Source organism: Labrus bergylta, chromosome 14 (genome assembly GCF_963930695.1).
Source record: "Labrus bergylta chromosome 14, fLabBer1.1, whole genome shotgun sequence".
In the NCBI taxonomy this organism is placed as follows: Eukaryota; Metazoa; Chordata; class Actinopteri; order Labriformes; family Labridae; genus Labrus; species Labrus bergylta.
Genome location: NC_089208.1, coordinates 12,424,582 through 12,445,644, shown reverse-complemented (window position 1 = coordinate 12,445,644; position 21,063 = coordinate 12,424,582). Strand labels below are relative to the sequence as shown.

Below are 21,063 nucleotides of genomic sequence, written 5' to 3'. Positions count from 1 at the left end.
AATTTAAATAGCACTCCTACACACTCACAGTTGAATTTAAAAATCTGTGACAAATGGAAAAAAAACACCAACACAATGTGTCTCGGTTAGGTGTTGTTCCACCTCGAGCCTCCAGAACAGCTTCAGTGCGCCTTGGCAGCGACTCTCCGTGTCTCCTGTGTTTGAATGATGCTTGTTGGGAGCGCTGCTGTTTGACATGCTGCTCCAAAATCCAAGGTGCTCAGGTCAAATTGAGATGTGTTTAAGAGTTTCCAAAAATGAAGGCAAAGGGGCACAAGACGGAATATTTAAAAGGTTCTTGAAGGCATCATGCTACCATCATCATGGTCTTCATTAGTTTTATTTGAAAGGATAAAATTCCTGCCTCCCTTTCTCACTTTAACACAGTGGGGCTGTTACTAATGACAATATTCTGTATACAGTGTCACACCAGAAAGACATAAACATATTGACATTGACATCACACAGGCTGTGATACTGGCGTTAGCCTTGTTAGATAAATGGACTGTTTTCTGTGTTTTCCTAACTTTGCACAAGTCATCCAGGATGAATTTAAATTTGCATGGACAAAGAAATAGTCGTGGGAACATCCACAGTAAAGTGTAGACCAGAATCTTATCTGCAAAAATAAAAACTGTCTTTCATATGATCATTTTGATTCGTTGTTTAATTTACAGAAAAATATGCTGCATCATAATGTATACATCTTTATAGGGAAATTAAATATTAGTCATATTGCACACAGCCTTACAGCACAGTCTGTTCAGTGGTACATTTTGACACTTCCCGTCAGAGCAGCTGAGTGGAGGACTAATTGGAAGGGCTGTCAATTCACACCATATTTCTCGTCGTGCTGTGGCAGTGAAAGTGTGTTTGTGTGTATGAAATACAAAAAAGTGGAAGATTTACTGTATGTATAGTTAATTCTGTAGCACTTTGAGATTTGTTTTAAATGAAAAGTGCACTACACATGAAATGTATTATTGTTATTATTCAAGTATAAATGTATATGTGAATGTGTGTGTGTTGTATTGGCGAGAGATGGTCATAATTTTAGACGCAGGCCTGACAGCAGCTCTGCCTTCAGCGCTGTTAGACGTCATGAGTAAAATTAGCTGTACTGCTGGGATGGCGAGGGAAATATGTTGAGTGGGAGGCAGCTAACACTCGCACACACTCACACAAATGTAGTCATGGTCACAATGTGCTATATTACACAGTGTTAGCAAATTGGTATTTTCCATTATGCCACTATGATGTAATTTAATTGCGATATGATGCAACATTTAATGACAGCCTTCTTCACGGTGCACACATGAAAATGAGCTTTCGGTGATATCTGCTGCCGTAGTTCTGTGATTTAAAAATCTATAGAAAAACAGCATAAATGAAATTACACACACTCTTCTTTCTTCTTGGACACAAAGGAAAACACACAGGGCTGCTGATTGAAGCGGTGGGTGGGATATTGGCTCCAGCGTCTGGTTAATTGCCATTAAGCTACATATTAATGAGGTTGTAAAAGACCACAGTGGACTAACTGCTTAACAAGATGCTATTTATACTGTCATTACTTATTAAACCCTTTAATAGATCATCGTCAATCTGCTTCAATTAAAGGCCTGACTCACGTTTGTAGTGCTGCCATGAGTGTCAGAAACGTAACCTGGAACGTTTGGGTTTGGCTGCTGTCTTTAGTGCTTCTCTGCGGTGTTTGAATCACCTCCATCAGTGTGAATTCCAAAGGCCTTGAACTCTTCAAGCGAACATTTTCTGCATTGATGAGCAGCTTTTTTGCTCACTTGTAAGACACATACTCCCTGCTGCTTCATAATGGCCGATGTTACAGTGTTTTTATTGTACTTGTATTGTAAACACTGTCTACAAAAGCACTTTCTCCAATAGGACGATAAAGTTTCTTTGGAGTGAATTTAAACACACGCTGTGTTCATTGAGTCTGATCTACAGCCAGAGACCTGGTCTTCATTTTCCCCTCTTTAAGCAACAATCACTGGCATATATGCACATTGCTTATGATTCCAACGCAGAAAATATTTGACAGACTTAACTGCTCCAGATGAGTAAAAAAAATTAACAAGTGTAATGCCAGCCAAGCTTTTGACTCCTTACTTGTCAAATACGACAGCTTGGTTTGTGGCCATAAACAGGGACATGAACGCTACACCATAAAGTAGCCAAGTTATATGTACTAAACAAGTAATAATCTACAGTGCATAGATTTTCAAAATAAGGCTTGCAGAAAATTGTTTCCCATTTAAAGCGTTTTGTGTGCAATAAACATTAGTGCGTGGCTACAGGTGCAAGACTGTCAGTTTGGTGAACAAATAAGATCATGGTTTGGTTGTAAATTAGTGCCAAAGTACACTAGTTATGTATGTTGTTGTGTAACAAATACAACTTATGTAACATATCCCAGTGGGAACGTAACTTGTTTGTTTTGGGGATGTTCCCAGCAAACTAATTTCCTAGTCAATAAAATGGAAATTTAAATTCAGTTTGTAACCGACTAGTCTTAATGTAAGAAAACATTCAGATAAGATTGGATAAGATTAGCAGCGCTAGCATTTCCAGCATTCGGTTTTCCCTACAGCTTAACATCCACATGCCTGTGGTTTCCCAAAAAATAGATAAAATAGTATAGTATAGTATAGTATATAGTATAGTATAGTATAAAATAAACGCTTGATGGTGATTTTTTCTTTTCTTTTCCTGGTCTTTGAAGGATCACTCAAGTACTGAGTGAAATAAATGTTTTAAATGAATGTTTTGGCAGACTGGTGATATGTAGGGTGCAATGTCAGAAAATGTGTCCCCTTGTAAAGATTTGGCATTGCAGCGTCCACCATGGGAGCTATTCTTGCCCGATTTTGTGATCTTAACACCTCTGTTATTCAGCTGCCCAACAATGCAGCACAATTTGGGAAGCTATGGCTTAGGAGAGACAAGTTATGTGTATGTAAATATATAAACTATGAAGCATAAAGAGGCATCCCTTCACCTTACAACCAAGACTTACACAACCCAATGATGTACCATGATATAAATATATAGAACACAAACATATCGTAACATATATGTGTGATAGAAGAGTCTGGTCATATTGCTGTAATGACTGATGATTGCTGTCTTTTGTTGTTGCTGCAGGTCAGGTGACGTTGTGGTCCAGGTCATCCAAGAACACAGGCACCAGCAGCACATGGGTCCGCCACCAGCACAAGAAACCATCAGAGGTATGTCAATGTAGCCCTTCATCCAACCACTCAGGCATTGATACAAGTACACAACAATGTGTTTAATGAAGCACAGCCTCTGTTTGACCATTACAAGCTCATGGTTTGCTCTATTGCACTGCTGTCTGTTGTTTGTTGTGGCTTTGCTGAATTGTCACAAATTGACAGATTCCAGTGAGTCGTGTGGTGTTTGGGGTTTGCTGAACACTGGCATGATGTGCTGCTTTTATGATCCAGTGGATAAACTGAACCAGATTAGCTACCAAAAGTTAGGCCTGTGTAGAGTTTCTGGAAAAACTCAGACGGCAGAGTTTTTATACCCTGGGTTGTTTCTTGTGCAGAGCTGAATGCTGACAAATAACACACCACAAAACCCTTCAAACCAAAAAGGTGACATCATACAGGGATTAATCTCTGGTTTGGGTTTCTGCATTTGATGGATCATTGGTACATCTCTCTTTATAAGGTCATGAATACACAAAGTATCTTCTTATGCATGCTCTGCGCTGACTTGTTAAACTTTGTCATTGTCACTTTATAGATTATGGACACATTATGCTCAGTATATTATTCCTTGAATTTCTCTCTGAGTTTAATAAAAGTTATTTTATGTGTTTGCTTCTTTGTTTTCGCCTGAGCTACAGGGTCACTTGAAACTAGATTATTTTCAGAGCATGGAAATTTATAAATAAATAGGTTTAAGAATTATTTGACCATTGAATGCACGTCTTGTTGCTAAATGATGCTAATGATGTGGTTTTTGCTTTTTATTGTCGGTGTTTTGTTTTTAACTCTTGACCTTTTTGCTGCTGGTTTCATCAGGCTCTTTGCAAATCAGAGTTTTTTTATAGATATATTTTTGCTAAAATGAAGGTGAATACATTAGATCATCTTTATGCATTTAAAACACTTTAAATCACTTCAATACCCTCCATGGCTTTACTACTTGGGTTAAAGTTCAAACACTCCTGTTGTGTCCAAAGTAAATACAGCCATCTCCGTTACCGCAGCTAAATCAACCAGGCGCATGGATGGCACAAGATGGTCGGCTAAAATAACGGGTTTGTTCATCCATATGGTCATGATGAACAATCCCAAGCTCTCCTAAATGACCACCCTGAGGAAGAAACTGGCATAAACCAGTTGGAAAATGGTGCAGTGTACCAGTTGTGGCTGTGGTCGCCCTGCCACAATCACACATTCCTCCCACTGTGTCAGTGAAGTGGGATCAAATCTGTTTAACTCGTCTCTTACCGTTTGAGGAGTTTCACTCTGAAAATAAGTATCTGGCATTTGGAACAAATTACATCTTCTCTTAGAATGTAGAATGGGATATTTTTTAAATAAGTGGAGTAGAGGTAACAACCTCGGATGGCACTTGTGAAATTCTGAAGTACTTCAACACAAATCCTTAAACATGATATGGTAACATCATGAAGAGGGTAATATGGTCTGGCCTCTGCCATCATTTCTCCAGAAAATGTCAAACAACTATGTAAAGACCATTTCTCTTTTTTTTGTTCCCCTGTTGAAAGGGCGATGAGTACAGCTCTTAAAACACAAATCTTTTAACAATATGAATTGATATCTTTTTAGAGGGAAAGTTGCCCACCAAGTGCTACTATTTCTCCAAACCTTTTCCTAAATACTGCACAGAGCACAAATGTTTCCTTTTTGTAACTCTCAAAAAGAGAATGAATGAAGCAAAGTGGCACTCATGCCCCCGAACCACCCCGAAGTACAAGTCATCAGCAGAGCATCTGTCAAGCCCGTGCATTTGAAGCGTCCTCCCCCTCTGCTCCATCCAGTTAACCACAGGCTGTTGGAAGGTCCTGTCAGCAATCAGTCTCTCAGTAATTACTACTGTAGCTCGCTGCTTTGACCCGGGCTTCGAATTGAAGAGCCAGAGGGCCACGTTCCCTTTCATAATGCTGCCTCCTCACACCCCTTCAGGGGGAGGGATGCTTCCCTTCTGTAAATGATGATGTTTTGCAGTAATCTTTTTGCTTTTTTTTTTTTTTTTGCTTCCCTGTAGCAGTGAGTGACAGGAAAGGTCAGAGAATGAAAAAGGGCGGGATTGACATCTGACAAAGGTTCAGAGCAAAGTTTTGTCATGTTGGGAATGTTAAAGTGTATCTGAAGTGATGTTAGGAAAGCTTTACTTGTCGGGAATGAGAAATGTTCTGGCATTTATCTCAGAGCTGCAGGAGACATATTGATAGATCATACTGTTCTGGGTTGCTGGTTTTAGCTGCTTTTACTTCTTGGGAGCTTTCTTACTTGTGGATTTTTTTTGTCTGTTTTTATACATGTTGCCAAATTAGGTTGTTTTTACTCCTAAGAGACTGACATCAGTTCAGCTGATTCCTTGTACATTTATTGATCAAGATAGGACAGTGGATAGAGTAGGAAATTGAAAGTGACATGCAGGAAAGGAGCCGCAGGTCAGACTTAAACCCGGTCCACCTGCTTGGAGGACTACAGAATTCATTTATGGGGCGCAAACTTAACCACAAGGTCATCAGCGCCCAAACAATAAGTGTATAAAGAATTTGTTGTTTGGCTTAAACTAAGAGAAATTAAATCTCAGGTATGTATGAAATAATGATATGATGAAAGTATTACTGATATCAAAATGTAAATGACTTTTTTGACCCAATTATATCATTGGTATAGACCCTTTTGTTTTGTAATCAACGTGCAGCAGATTATTTATTTTCCAATTGTATGTTCCTGCACCTGACCACCACCTGAGTATGTGGGTTGGCTGTGCTCGGGTATCCTGTTTGTTGTTTGTACAAAATGACAGTATTGGATTAACAGTAGTTAAGTTAAATGAATGCAGTCATTTCACCTGATACAGTCATAAAGTAATGCTTCAAACAGAGTCTGAATCATGCCAACTTCATGCAGCGATTTACAAGGTTGGGTGAAGGCGTGAATATTGGCTACATTTAAACCACTCTCTTAAGCTATTCCTTTTTTACTTTGATTCATTCAACTATTTCTGTCACTGTACTTGTGTTAAATTACTACGAATGTACTCTTCTCTTCCAATAAATACAAAGTCCTTTAAAACTGATCAGGAAGGCCATGGGATGAAGTCCACAGCAACTATAAAAGCCTTCAAGTGTTACCACCTGGTACATGTATATCAACAATGTGCCTTTAGACATGGTGCATGACGGATGTGTATTTTCACACAACAACAGGTATTTTAAAGGTAAAATATATGGACTAAGAATTGCCCTTGAGCTGAATTAGATGAGCTAAACCCTTTGAAAGCAACCTGCTGCATTTCAACTCTTAGGTGTTGGTAATATCTGTCAGTGTCCTGATGCAACAGCAACATCATGTTGTATGCTTTTCAGGTCAAACATCATGACCCTTTACCTCGTAGCACTTAAGTGAAGCAGGCAGGTGAAGTCAGGTTCCTTCATTTCACTTGTGATACAGTGCACTACTCCTCAGCTGTGCAGAGAGGAGTGTTGCTGTCTTTGCTCAGCTGCCAAATATGGTTTCTACTAACTTCAACAGTGTCATTGTTTGTGTTTGACTTGCCAGATCTTTTTTTTTTACTTACTTTAAAGGCAATGGGCAGCAGCCACCATGACACAAACAGAGAACAGGCACCCTGGAAATGATCACCAGAACAGCTCAGAGTGTAGCATGAGGGAAAGAGTGTGGAGTCTGCTTCTTGACATGACGGAATGAAAGACCAGAGAGGCTTTATTTGCATCGGAGAAGTAGATAAATGAGCTAATAACGAACAGAAAAGCAACAAGCAGCACCAAATGTCACATGTAAATGTGACATTTGGTGCTGAACTTGCTCATGAGCACGAACTGAGGCCCCCTAGTTTCATTTGTTTAAAAAAAACAAAAAAAACATTAGTAGAAGATGCTAATCAGTGCTTTGTCAAAACTTTCAACTGATGAACTCTGTTCAGGGATTTTAAAAACACATATACACCAATCCAAAGTGTTATTTAATATACTCCTTACATTTAAATACTTTGCATATGTTGTCGTTGGTTGATTTAAAGATAATGTGAATTGAAACTTGGCCGTTATTGAGTTTCTCCACCTCATTACAAAATGAACATTAATGTTGCTTGTTGAAAGTAAAACCCTGATCAACAAAAAGTCAAAATGTGGTACTGAAGGTGATAGTTTTTCAGGCAGTGAGAATCCTCATCAATTCAAATTGAACAGTAGCTCACAACGTGGGTGAGTTTTTGAAAGGAAACTCGCCCTTCACTGAGGGAGGTGTGGTGAATGTTAAACACTGTGGACTTATAATGACAGCGTAGCTCTTTTCTAAAAATGAGTGTGTCTATTTGTGCCTTTTTGAGAGCCTTCACTCCAGTGGAGACTTTTCTTAGAAGTGGTTCAGAGAGCTTCACTTGGTGGAAGAACGACACATTTGAATGCTTCCTCTCTCTGCAGGGTTGTTTATATCTCACTTTAGATGAGGGTTAGATTGATGATTTTGATTTTTTGATTTCCCTGACAAACAGGAAGTCATTATGCCATACTGTATAAACACAGACAGCACATATTTGGTTTTGTGGTTTAACGGTTCGGGAAAGAAGACAGACGCTTAAAACAAACAGGGCATATTTGAGCTCTCATGCACCAACCGTAAATAAAACAAAATCCTTGTTTGAAAAATATACTGTAATGTTGTGTAACTGCAGCGGTACTGAGTCACAAGTCAGAGGGATGACTTTGGTCTCATCTTTTCTGACAAAAGCGGAGCTCCCCCAATCTTTAGTAAAATCCCCCTTTTCTCCCCCAGGGGATTGTGGGACACTTGTCAAAACACTACATCATGGGCAGAGGACCCAAACACATACACATTTATTTGAGGGAGCTGAACACACCAGACTCAGACAGAAACATGAACACACACTTGCACTTTTCAGGTCTTTTAGTATTGATAAATTGAACCAAACTATTGTAATGGTGCGGAGAATGTCCGTTTTCAAATTCTATCTTTCATTTAGACTGTTTTCAAACATCTAATGAGCATCACCTGTTGTCGGGCAGATTGGAGCCTTTGATATAATATTTATTTCAGCTCAACTTCTCAAAATGAGTCTCTACTCCGTCAAACAGTAAAATTTAATTAGCTATGGTTAAAATATTAATGAGAAAATTTTCATAAATGATGCAATATGGGAAGTAGGTGAACAAAATGATCATGTGGTTTCAACTAATCCAGTATTTCTGGGGAAACCCTTTAAAACGGCTTCCTACAGGAAGGTTGATGAAAAGTTGTTTTTGATGCTTTAAGGAGGAATGTGCGGAAATGTAGCAGAAATCAAATACCGGTATATGCTAATGACTGTCTACAATGAGTGAGAAGTGTGAGTCTGTGTTGTTGTCGGAGCCGTGTTTACATCAGGTTTACATGAACAGGACGGCCGACTCGAAAAGAGAAATAACATACTTGCTGCTTATTTGGATGTTACGTTAGCATTTTTAGATCACGGTAAATTTACATGCAGTGTCAAGCTACGAGCTAACTAGAGTGTGCTAACATTAGCCTGCTAACACAACAATGCAGGCCACAAGCAATTGCACCTCGAGCAAAGGACAATTCTGTCCGTCGCTTTCGCTTACACTTATGCAAACGCGATGGCGAGAGGGCTTGGGAGTTGTGTTGCTGGAGGAGAGGGAAGACTTCATTATGGCGGAGTTGTCACCCAATAGCAGTTTGTTTTGGTTTCATGCTGGTGCTCAAAGGTGAGATTTACTGGATCAAAAAGTTGCACATTCTTTCTTTAAATCCATCTTTACTCATCTGAGATGTGTTAAACAAGCTCAACCCATTTCAGAGAATCATTTTGCAGTTCAAAAGTTTCACAGCTCGGCATTTCAGCAAAAACTGTGACTCGCAATTAGTGCAGCAGTTAATAAGTGTACAAGAACTCTTATTCACAACTGTGAAGTGGAGCTCGTAGGTGTTAAGTGCCTGTAAATGCTCCAACGGAAAGGGTACTAAACCAAAAGCAGCACTTGTTCATTTCCTCTTGCTTTTAAGGTCATTTCTTTTTCCGCTTTCTCTTTGGTATCTGAGGTTCTCTCTGTGACATTTGGAATACAGTCTTTCTTACATAATACTGTGAGTTTGCTTATTTGCTAAAATACTGATAGCGTCAAAGAGGTCATCGAATTATTGTAACTACTTTGAAATGCATTGTTTTTCTGGACAGTTCACTGGTGTGAGGAAAGGATGAAGCTGAGATCTGATGTCATAGTTTTACTGCTTTAAACCCAATCAGAAGTGTTTTCAAACGGGAGAAAGGTGCAACTTCTAGGAGAGAAACATAGCCCCAGTGCACCATGGGAGGGAGGAAGTTGATAGTGAATGTGAAGGTATGGATTAATAACATGAACTGGTTACAGTATGCATGTTAAGGTGGTATTCAGTTGGTTATATTTACCTGTAATTTATAGGTATCTCTACACCCTATATACAGGTTATAAATTAGATTCACCATTTGACTCACTTTTTTTAAGGAGCAAAGGTTTAAAGTTTAACTGCTTCTTTATGGATTGTTAGGTGTTAAAGTATGTCATGTTAGAATTGATACTGGATGCTTGTGTATGTGTTGGTGTTATTTGTTTTATGGAAATCTACCATCTTGGAAAATAATTCTTACAATCTCAATGGCACTCAATAGCTCGAATGTAGGTTTTATAAGTCAATGTGTTGGGATGAAGATTAAAATATGCTTGTGTCCTTTTGAGCTTTAGCTGTGCTAAACGTTTGCATGTGCATTACCAAATAATTGGTTTAACTGCTGAAATCAACAGATGAAATAACTACTAATTACTGTGGATAATTGTCTTTTTAAATCAAATGTAGAAATGGGAAGAATTCAGAGAAATTGAGTCTGAAAAAAAGGTGATTTGAAAGTTTAGAATTCACTTGTGAAATTTAAAATAAACACATACTTGTGGAAAACACCAAGTCAGCTCAACAGCCCCTCATTGTTTATTTCTTTATTGCTTGCACTTGCTGAAGTAATATCACAATCTAATGAGGACATCGGAAAATGTCCTCAGGATATGCACAAACTCTGTGAACCACTCAAGACTGTTTCCAACAACTTGTATGTTAAAGTAAGAGTCAATGCAGCTGCTGCACATCCAGATGTGTGGATGTTATAGGTGGATTACTGTCAGGGAGGCCATGTAAACTCTGCAACATGCATTGTATTTAAAGAAAAAAGTTCTAATCCTCTTCAGTACTGGACATGGGATCCTATTTATTGATTATTAAGTAATCATTTACACAATACAAGCATGTTTATGTATACATTCGTGAGTGTGTGTGTGTGTGTGTGTGTGTGTGTGTGTGTGTGTGTGTGTGTGTGTGTGTGTGTCCCAATTCCTAACAGCTGCTGCAGCTCATTAAGGTCTGGTAGAAACAGCTGTGAAACGCCATGGCAACCAGCTGCAAACAGCTGTGAGAATACACACACAGACATACACACTCTCTAAATGCAGTGGGCATTCTTTTTGAATATTGGTTGGCTTTATACTTCAACACATACCATCCAGTAGATGAGTGCAAAAATACATGCAGTACATCCACTACAGCAAACACAGTCTCCAGCTATGTCTTAAGCTGTCAGTGTTGCTCCACTTGCTCACCTGCTCGGTGCTCAATATAAAATAGCAACAATCGAAAATATCGTTGACACTCAAAGACATCAAAATGAGAAAGGGATGGATTACAAATGATTGCTGTTAAACAGAAGACTTGGGTGAACAGACTGATACGTTATACAGTAGATTGTAGGATGGACAGCAGCAAACATTTGGAAGGAAGGCAAGGAAATATACAGTGTGGGGTAAAGTAGTTGATTGATGGATGGGAGTCTGAGGAATAAGAGGATGAACGTATTGCATAAAATTCAAAGGATGGGTAAAGGATAGAAAATGTTATGGGTAGGAGAATGGATATAAATGTTTTTACTCCTCCTGCAGTGCTCTGTGCACCAGATCAGCAGGAGAAACAGTGAGCGAAGTGTGACGAACACTCATTAAACTTTCCACAGCTGTGAGTATCTGCTTTAAGATATACTTTATTAATCCCGCAAGGGGGAAATTCAATTTGACACTCTGTTGTTAAACATTGCTGCACACACATAAGCTCAAATACACACACATGCACAAACAGGATCATATGGACATGCACTAATGGAGATAGCTGCCAGACCAATTTCCAGACTTGGTCCGCACCGGGACTTGAACCAGCGACCCTCCGGTTTCCAAGCCAAGGCCCTACAGATTGAACTCCTGCTGCCTTTAAACAGACACAAGAATCTATTCTGCTGTGGACTTTACAGAGTTGAGGGATCTTTGTGGTTTTATCAGTACATTAAATGTTGGTTTTGGTTAGCGGGACGTCTAAACTGTGGCAGAGTCCACCGAGCCATCTCTAGCTCCAAATGTCATCACCAGTATGGCTGAGATAAAATATCGATGCTGCAATATTTTTTTTTCCCGACTTGTGTATAGAGGGTGATGCACGAGACTCCCAGTGGTGCTCATACTGCACAAGTTGAAAGGCTATGAAGGAATCAAAGATGACTGAAAAAGACACGGTGTTGTGCTGCAACCCGAACCGTTGTGCAAATTTATAGCAGAGGTAATAAATGGTCCCTGTCAAATAAAGCTCCCAGTACAGCATCACTTAATATTACACCACCACTCACTCCATTTGCAATGTGTGAAACCGGGACGCATGATTTGGATTTTCTTGAACAAAACCTTTTATTTAAGATTTCAGGTAATTCAATTCTCAGCATATTAAGGTGTTGGTGTAATGACAAGCACCCAGGGTTGTGGCTCCGCACATGAACAAGTACACAGAGCACGGTTCGATACAACACCTTTTTGTATTTACTGACAATCCATGCTTTCTTATGTCAGTAACTGCAACTGCATTATTGAGTCTGGAAAGTAACTCATTCGTAACTAGATACCGCAAATAGTAGTGTCGTTACAGTATCCCGTTACTTAGTAACCCGTTAGTCCCAACACTGCTTGTGAGTCTCCAACAGGCATGTATGTGGAGGCAGAATAAAAATATTGGGAAACCAAAAAGGTGTACTACCACAGATAGAATGAAATATCTCCTGGAACACAGTGAAACATCACATTGATGATGAATCACTATAAGTGTATCTGACAGTGGAAAGTGGACTCAAAAGGGTCTTTTGATGAGTGGTTGTCATTTGAAATGACTCAGAAGCTCTTAGCGTTAGATTGGGCGTGTAATGCGGTGCTGGCTGACAAGATTTGTGTTATTTTAAGACTCTGCAGATCAACTCCTATTCTCAAGTCGGAGCATTTATTTTGACCTGCGATTAGCTCCAGGTGGGCGGAGTTTAGTGCATCAGAGGAATCAGGAAAGTAAGATACAGAAAAAGATATAAAAACGTGCAGACAAAATATTGTTCTGTGTGGCAGAGACCACCCATCTGATTATCTGCGTAATGTCAAATTAGCTACAGATCTGTCAAATAGTATCTGCATTTATGATCCTCTGTCTTGGGACTTCCCCTGAAGTATTGCTAACAGCTTATACTTCTTTTTTTTCCCTCAACTTCGTTATTCGTCTTTTTTGAATTCTGCTGCTAAGAAGCAAGACAACCTACTCCAGTTTCTGTAGACTCAGACATGCAAAGCAGCATAAATCATGTAGTTGTTTTGGTTGATTTTCTGCCACACTTCACATAACTGGGTCACATTCCCAACCCCCCCCTTCCCTAAACCTCTGCCTACCATTTCACCAGATCGTCTGCCTGGGCTTGCCATTCCATGGAATGTCATTTGCTCCGGACTCTGTGGGGGAAAAATTGGCGTACTGCTCCAGCGTCTGAAGTCTCCTGCGCTCTTTCTCTTCAGTGACCCAGTTTCTTTAACCTTTATTTACTGAGGGAAGGTTTTCACCGAGCGTGTTCTCACTCTCTGTGAAACGTCTTGCCTCATGTTCATAATTTTACACACATTCACGCCTGGGAGCTGCAGAGTACAAGCACTGACTACTGAGCAGATCAAGTTAAGGTCTTTGGTGCTATTCATGCCTTTTTCAAGACAGTTTTTCAACATAAAAGCTTGAAATTGTATCTTCTGTTCACTTGTGTTGGTATTACTTTCCAGTATGCCTTGGACAATTTCTTGCATGATGAAATTATATTCCCCTCTGTCATCAATATATTGATTGATGTTCATAGAAGTACACATATCTTTTATATCCCTCACATTGATCCTGATATCTAGTAACCCTCCATTACCAGTTTGGTTACAAAATATCATATATAACTGGTGAAAACTCACTTTGCCTGATATTTTTTGTTTGGTCTGACAGGACACTGCCCGCTAGTTTTGTAATGTTGTTGTTTGATATCATCACATGATGATTTACCAGGACATTGACTACCTGATAGATATTATAAGGTAATGTGATATCGGCAGATGATACAGATGCTATTATCTGTTGGAAGAACTCCAATAATCAGTATGCTTGTCACATGATTAAGCAAGTGCCAACTCCTTATTAAATTGAATGTTTATAATCACAGGGATTTTAGATTGTGTAGAGCAGTTTTCAGGTTTAGTGTCTTACCAAGGACAAGGTCCATGGTCTGGGAGAAGAGTTTTTTTAAATTCAGACTCCAGTCCAAGAAGAAGCCTTCGGCTCATGACCCAGTTTACTGAACCTCCGATTTGTACTCCTGAATATTGATTTTTGCATAAAACTTTGTGGAAAAGCTGTCTGGATGATCATCTCTGCCTTTATCCCCTGTCTCAGACTAATTTCTTCTGAATGCATGATGGAGAACATGAACAGAGGGCAGACTTTTAGCATGCTAGAGGCCAAGAATCACATCTGTGTAAACAGAGGGGCACATTCAGTCAGTCAAATCCTTATTGAAGTGGGAACAAAGCTTAATTGCATGACCTTTGAGTAAAGACTTGGCAATCAGCCTGCCCTTGGCGTGGAGGGGAGCTCCGCCGCTCCACGCATCATTCAGGCCGAGCGCTCATGATGAGGAGCTGGTGTTCAGAGAAATCTCTAAAGGACTCGTTCACTGTCTTTTTGGACGCTAATGAGGGGCATAAATTGTAGGTTGAGTGCCTTTTCAGGGGCTCAGCAGTATGAAGTTTTGCTAATAGCTGCGGATGTGACATTTCAGATCTGAGGCAGGAGAAAGGACTACAGAAAGAGCAAGAGGAAATCCTTTTCACGTTACTATCAGGTCTTTTATGTGTAATTTCAAAGTGTCAAGTCGGTGAAGACTGTTGATGCAAGTGATTCAGTTTAGCGGGTGATAATGTGTTTCCTTTCACTGTCGCTTTTATCTGCCTCTTTTACCTACAGACTGGTTCTCTCTTTCCCCTGCTTGGCGCTTGTTGGGCAGCTTTCTCGCAAGAACAAGATACCGTCTGAATCATGTCTGACTCTATAGAATTGAGTAGAACATGTAGAACCTTTGGCCTAGTGGGTTGACGAGGGGTTTTATAGTTTAACCCATCGTGCCTTCAAAAGATTTAGCTACAAATGCAATGTTTAATTTATACGATGCCGGATGTGCTATCTTAATTTTGAGATAATTCATGTGCTTTAAGAGTATTTGGTTTGCAGGAAGTTTGAAGTCACTGATTAATGTGGTTTTTATCCATTTATCCAATAGTTTAACCCCTCCCTTTCTTTTCCAAGCCCAATATTGTTTGTAACTTTATGTTAAACAGGGACCGTAGCTTTACATAACTCCAGCAAGTGTGAGGAATAGTTAATGCTTTCAGGAGATTGTTAAAGACCAAACGAATTAAAATGATTTATTTATGAAGTTTTGGTGTTCGATGTGACCTGAGATTCACGTCACAATTTTTTGATTTTAGTGGAAAAAAGGATAGTATAAGTACACCACAATTCCTGCTATGACTCTTTAATGATAAAAGTGTTTCAAGCTCATGATAAGTGGGGGCTTTTATTGTGAAGAATCTCTCTGAAATACAATATGTTTATCATTAAATGAACTGAGGAGCTAGCTGAGGAGTTGTAGTATTTACAGCCGGAGTCACGGCCACATTCCACTTCTTTTTATCATTTTGGCCTTAAGACAAGCAAGTCGTCCGTTTAACAAACGTTCAGAAGAAAGACATGTTGTAATGGAGATGCAAATCCATTCCAGCACATAGCCTATGTTAAAGCCCCAGACAGACAGAAAGAGATGTGCTACAAGCCAACACATCCACTAAATGTTGCTGTTAGTGGCTGAAACTTGGAGAGGGGAGAGTACAAGTTTACCTAATTACTGTTCACTTTCATTATAAACACTGACACCCACTCTGACATGAGGAGACTACAGTCAGAGGGAAACATGCTTGAGACTGGGGGACTCAATCTGAGCTGTAGTCTATCAAATCAATATTTTAAGCTACTTGTATTTTCCCGCCAAACTAGGGTGATTAATTGGTGTTTCCTCATGTGTGAACTACGAACAAAGACATGTATTTAAACTGGTGATGACGGTATTGCAAAAATCAATATTGTGGCAGAACGTAATAGTATTGATACAGATTTACCGCTAGGCATTTTTTCCCTTATTGTAGACAAAATGTTGTTTCTGATCCTATGTAGCTATCATTGAGCTTCTTTAGTGCACAATAACTTTGCAGTCATTCTTGGTGTTTCTCCAGAGACCTACCCCTTCTATATTTTAAACAAAACACCTAAATGTTGATCACTTTTCGTGAAGCAAACGGTGGGTGCTGCTGTCTGAAATGCAAAGTGCTTGTCCTGGAAAAGAACCTCCTCTAAGTGTTTTCAACAGCACTTGTAGCAGATTTCATGAGATGTCTAAAGGTCGATCTGGTTTTGCAGTGTATCAGGATGGAGAGTAGCATGTTATGAAAAATGTCATGGATATTTACTATCAGAACACCTGGGCTGTGTGCTAATCCAGTCTATATTATTTTCCCAGGCAGTTTCTTGGCTATTGTAGGACACTTACTCAAAGCACGTGTCTTCTAGATAGCTTATCTTCTTCTAACGGGACCTCTCTTTCTTCTTCGTCTACTCTCTCGTTGCATTTTTTTCCCTCTCTGACCACCTCAACCACTGTTTAAAATCCAGCTCCATTTTCAAAGCTTTAAAAAGGAGAGAAAAGGGAAAAAAGCAATGGTAAACATAAGATCCACAATGAAAGGCTCCTCCTGGAAGAACATCAGGAGAAGACACTAGGGCCAGTTGAATGTGCACTTGAGTTTCTTTTCATTTCCTGCTACTGTTCATCTGCCTTTTTCTGATCTTCTTTTCTTTCAATGGACGCCTTTTTAAGAGTTATCCGGCGAGCCAAATGCGTCCTTTTCCCCTTGTGTGTCCATCCTGTCTGTCTGTTTAATATATATCTTCTGCCTTTTCTTGCACTAAGCTCGCCTCCCTCTCTCCCCTTCTCCGGCCAGCTTGGGGAGAGGAGAAATAAATTGGAGTGAGGCTGCCATTTTTCAGAGGCCTGTGGCCCACTGATAAAGAAAAATGTGGGGAAACATTGCTGTAGCAGTAGAAAACAAAAGCTAAGACGATTGTTAAGTGCATAGAGGAGATTTAGAAGTTTTTGTGTGTGTGTGTGTGTGTGTGTGTGTGTGTGTGTGTGTGTGTGTGTGTGTGTGTGTGTGTGTGTGTGTGTGTGTGTGTGTGTGTGTGTGTGTGTGTGTGTGTGTGTGTGTGTGTGTGTGTGTGTGTGTGCAGCTGTACTTTGAAACAGTTTCTATTTCTCTAAAAATCCCTCTTTTACTTAACACTGTTTTATATGACTAAACAACATGTTCCTGCCATTTTGGGTGCGACTAACTTTAATAATTGATTTATGGGTCAATTGTTTTTTGATGAATAGATTCATTGCAGTTAAAAAAAAAACTAAACCACAAACTAAATGTTGACAGGCTTTGCTGCGTCAAAAGGCCAAGGACTAAAACCACACAAAACGTGCTATGCAACTTGAGTAAAAGATATTTGTTTTACCTAACTCCTCACTCACATCCTATGTGCCACACACCTCTCCTCTCACCTGCTTCATTTGGACAGAAAGGTAGCGGTCCACAGTAGTGGAAAATATCATATATTATAGATTTTGACCACCACATACATTTCAGTCCTTTCTCATGACGTAAAGACTTTATCTAATGAACTAATTTCTAATTTCTTTCTCATGGGAAAAAATATTTTTATCGTCATATTTTTTCTCTGTTTCAGAAAATGAACACTTACAGCTTAGTCATTACATTATTAGGAAGTAACGTTTATTTTTACAGCACATTTCAACTCAGCTTGAGCTGACAAAATACTATGAAAAACTCTGCTCACAGGTGTGCATGTGACGTAAACAGCTCAAATTCACAGAGAGTGACGTAATAATCACACAACACAACCAATTGATAGTTAACTTTGTTGCCATCTTTTTTTTAATAATCCATCTTTATTTATCGATTATATTGATTCATTGTTGCAGCCCTACTGCTTTGTCTACTCATGAGCCATGCATCCCAGTTCATTGATGACACAGCCCAAACATGTGCAGCTTTCTCTATGACTGACTCCATCAGTCAACCTATTTACCATCAACACCAACTGGAAATTCACCCAAAACGTGATCAATTCCCTAAAGGACAGAAATATATTACGTTCAGTACATTTTGTCTGACTCCTGCCTTGGCAATGTTGAAGTAAAGTGTTTTGGGTGTCTGCATGTGTTCATGCTGAAATCACTGAGTCATTCTACTAATTCACTGATCTCTCTCTCTCTCTCTCTCTCTCTCTCTCTCTCTCTCTCTCTCTCTCTCTCTCTCTCTCTCTCTCTCTCTCTCTCTCTCTCTCTCTCTCACGCACGCAAGAAAACGCACAAGCTCTCTTCTGCTCCCTCATACTGCCTCTCGTCAACCTCTTTCTCTCCCTCTCCATCTTTTTCTCACTCTTAATCAACCACTCAACACTCACAGTCACACACACACACACACACACACACACACACACACACACACACACACACACACACACACACACACACACACACACACACACACACACACCTTCCTCCGTCCCGTGGACCTTCCAAGCAGCCAATCACCAGAGCCCGTCTCTGTGCTGTGATGTGGCTGCTAAAATTAGCCTCCTCTCTCTGTGAGTCGACATCAGCCATGACGCACTGTGTTGGTCCAGGTAGCCATGATGCCCAGCAGAAAGAAACAAACTCTCCCCCCTTTATTCATTCCTTGTCCTCTCTCCTCCTTGTTCCCCCCCCCCCCTCCTCCCATCATTCCCCGCCTCTCTGTCTTTCCTTTCCTTTTGCTCCTTCATTTTGCTTTCATTCCATCTTGCTCTGTTTCATACCTGATTACCTCAGTGTTTCTTCTTTTCTCTTTTGTCTTCAGCAGGGTTAGATGTGCGCCCTTCTTCTGTTCTTTTCAGCCTGTTAAGTCAATCTCCGAGCCTGTTTGAAGCTCAGCTCTAACGTCACGGCTGCTGGTATTTCTTCTGAATTACTTTTGGCGGTACAAAGTGAAAATGATAAACCTCCTTCGCTAGAATATGTCACAATGCCAGAGGGTGACCATAGTCCTTCACAGTTCATTCAGTACTCTCAAGGCTTTATCCTCCTTTCCTTCAAATGAACAAGTCCTACACTTTCATATTTCCAACTCCTTCTTATTCTTTTGCAAATGAAATGTCAATGAACTTTCAATAAATAGAAAGTTTTGCTTTAACAGCATAACTTTCTATTTATCCATTTTCTTGCCGATTCTGCATTATAGTTACCTCACAAAGTCTCCAGAAGTATTAGATATTCTTTCTCTCTAAAGGTGTCTTTCAGCATCTTCACAGTTTTTCCTGCAGATGAATCATTCTGCTGTGAAACACCTGCGTTAAGACAAGGGTCTGTTATTTCTGTATAACCTCTCAATCACTGCTCCACCTGCCATGCTCATGGAAAACTGAAATGCCAGGGAGTGAGTTGTGTTACAACCAGAGACTGTATGTGAATAGCTGCATATATGAGGATGATGTTTATTGCTAATAGATAAAATCCATCTGTATTTCATTTGATGTTTTTTCGGGATTCACTTGAGAGCAGTGGTGGATGAAACACCTGAAAGCCATTTGAGTAAAGGCCCTGACACACCAAGGAGATAGTTCACCGCTGGTCAGAGACCGTCGCCCTAGGTTTTGTCCAGCACCATCGCCACCCGTCAGCCCCCGTCTGCCGATTTGACATGTTGAATCGGCGTCAGATGGTGTCGGCGCGGTTGGTGAGAGGAATCACTCTGATTGGCTTTTCGGAGGTTTCATTTAAGTAGCTACCTTAACTCCAGCTCTCAAAACCTGTTCGGGAAAGCCCCTTGAGCCTGCTGCGGTAATATGCTAGCATGCTTTCACCCATTTAGTGTGGTTTCTCCTTTTTTGTTCCCTACGCTTCCTCTTTTCCTTTCCCGCTAAAAAGACCAAGGGCTGACAATGCCAGTGCCATTTTCAACTTTTAATCAGACATTATTCTCGACGAGTAGGCTACCTACAATATGAGTGGTGCGCGACAGCGGTGTGAAAATGGTCTTCTCGTATCACTTTGCCGTCTGCTTGGTGTGTCAGGGCCTTAAAAGGACAGATATTGTAAAAGAAAATGTCTAGATGTCTGGTTGAAGTGTCTGTATTGTGTTTTAAAAGGATACAACGGGTAATTTTCCCCTTTAGAACTTTTAGCGAAGAGGAGGTACCGACCTGTTTGTATTCGTAATGATGGTCACCTCAGTCATCTTTCACATGGAGTAGATGGTACCGACGCTGTTGCTGCCTCTGCTTCTACCTCTGATTCTGCTTCCATCATGTATCTAGTGTCACCGAGTCAAATGCTTTTTTTTACTCATGTAGTCACTTCTTGTTTACATCTGACATGCCTGGACTAAACTTAAAGGCAACACCACAGCTTTAAAATCCCTTGTTGCATACGGTATTTGCACTTGATTTAACCTTCTTCTTCTTCATCCTCTTCTTCTTCTTCTTCTTCTTCTTCTGTGAGATCTTTACGCCAATAGACATCCACTATGTTACGATCCCCAGTTTTTAACCTCTCAATTTCCATTCATTTGAAGTTGTATTTTCATTAAAAATAACAGCACTTTGTCACTTTGCTTCAAGGAAAAGCTGAGCAGAATCATATAAACAATGCTTATGATGTGGTTGGATAGCTGGGCTGCCGTTCACCTGTGTGACTGTGGGCCAGATTCACTAAGCTCCCAATTAAAGAGTACTAAATTGCGTGTTCACTCCAAAAGTTTGCACGTTTGGTTGGTGGGCGTTTTGCGGGTGATCTACGAAGAAAATTTGCGTGAATGACTACAGGTGCAAACCTTGTGGAGGCGGTACTATTTAAGTTAGGTTTTTGCGTGTTCTACTGGTTTACATCACAGAGAGTTTGGACAGAAAGCCGGATGACTGCAAGCGCAAAATAGGTATTAGTGGGAGAGGCAAATAAACGCACAATACTTTTGAGTTATAGGAGATAAATCTGAATATTACAAAGAAAATTTTGGTTATAAGAAAATATTAAATTCGGCATTAAACAGGGCCTCTCTTTTCTTCCCTTCATCTTAAGAATGAAGTGTCATACATTGCGCAGGAGGTGCGAGCTGTGTCCTCTGTGGGCGCTCTACACTCGGACCGTTGTTGCGCACCAGACAGCTGGCCAGCGCTGTGTCTGATTGGACATAAATGTCCTGGAAAGAGGTATCAA

At 40.1% G+C, this 21,063-nt stretch overlaps 1 protein-coding gene across 1 annotated transcript in view; it reads left to right on the top strand.

Annotated features, from left to right (window-relative positions):
- Positions 1-21,063, top strand: part of jade2 (jade family PHD finger 2) — a 172,526-nt gene that overhangs the window by 27,729 nt on the left and 123,734 nt on the right. Inside the window, exon 3 of the mRNA XM_020635492.3 lies at positions 3,166-3,251. Within this exon, the coding sequence (XP_020491148.1) occupies positions 3,166-3,251 (86 nt within the window). The remainder of the gene's footprint in view (positions 1-3,165; positions 3,252-21,063) is intronic.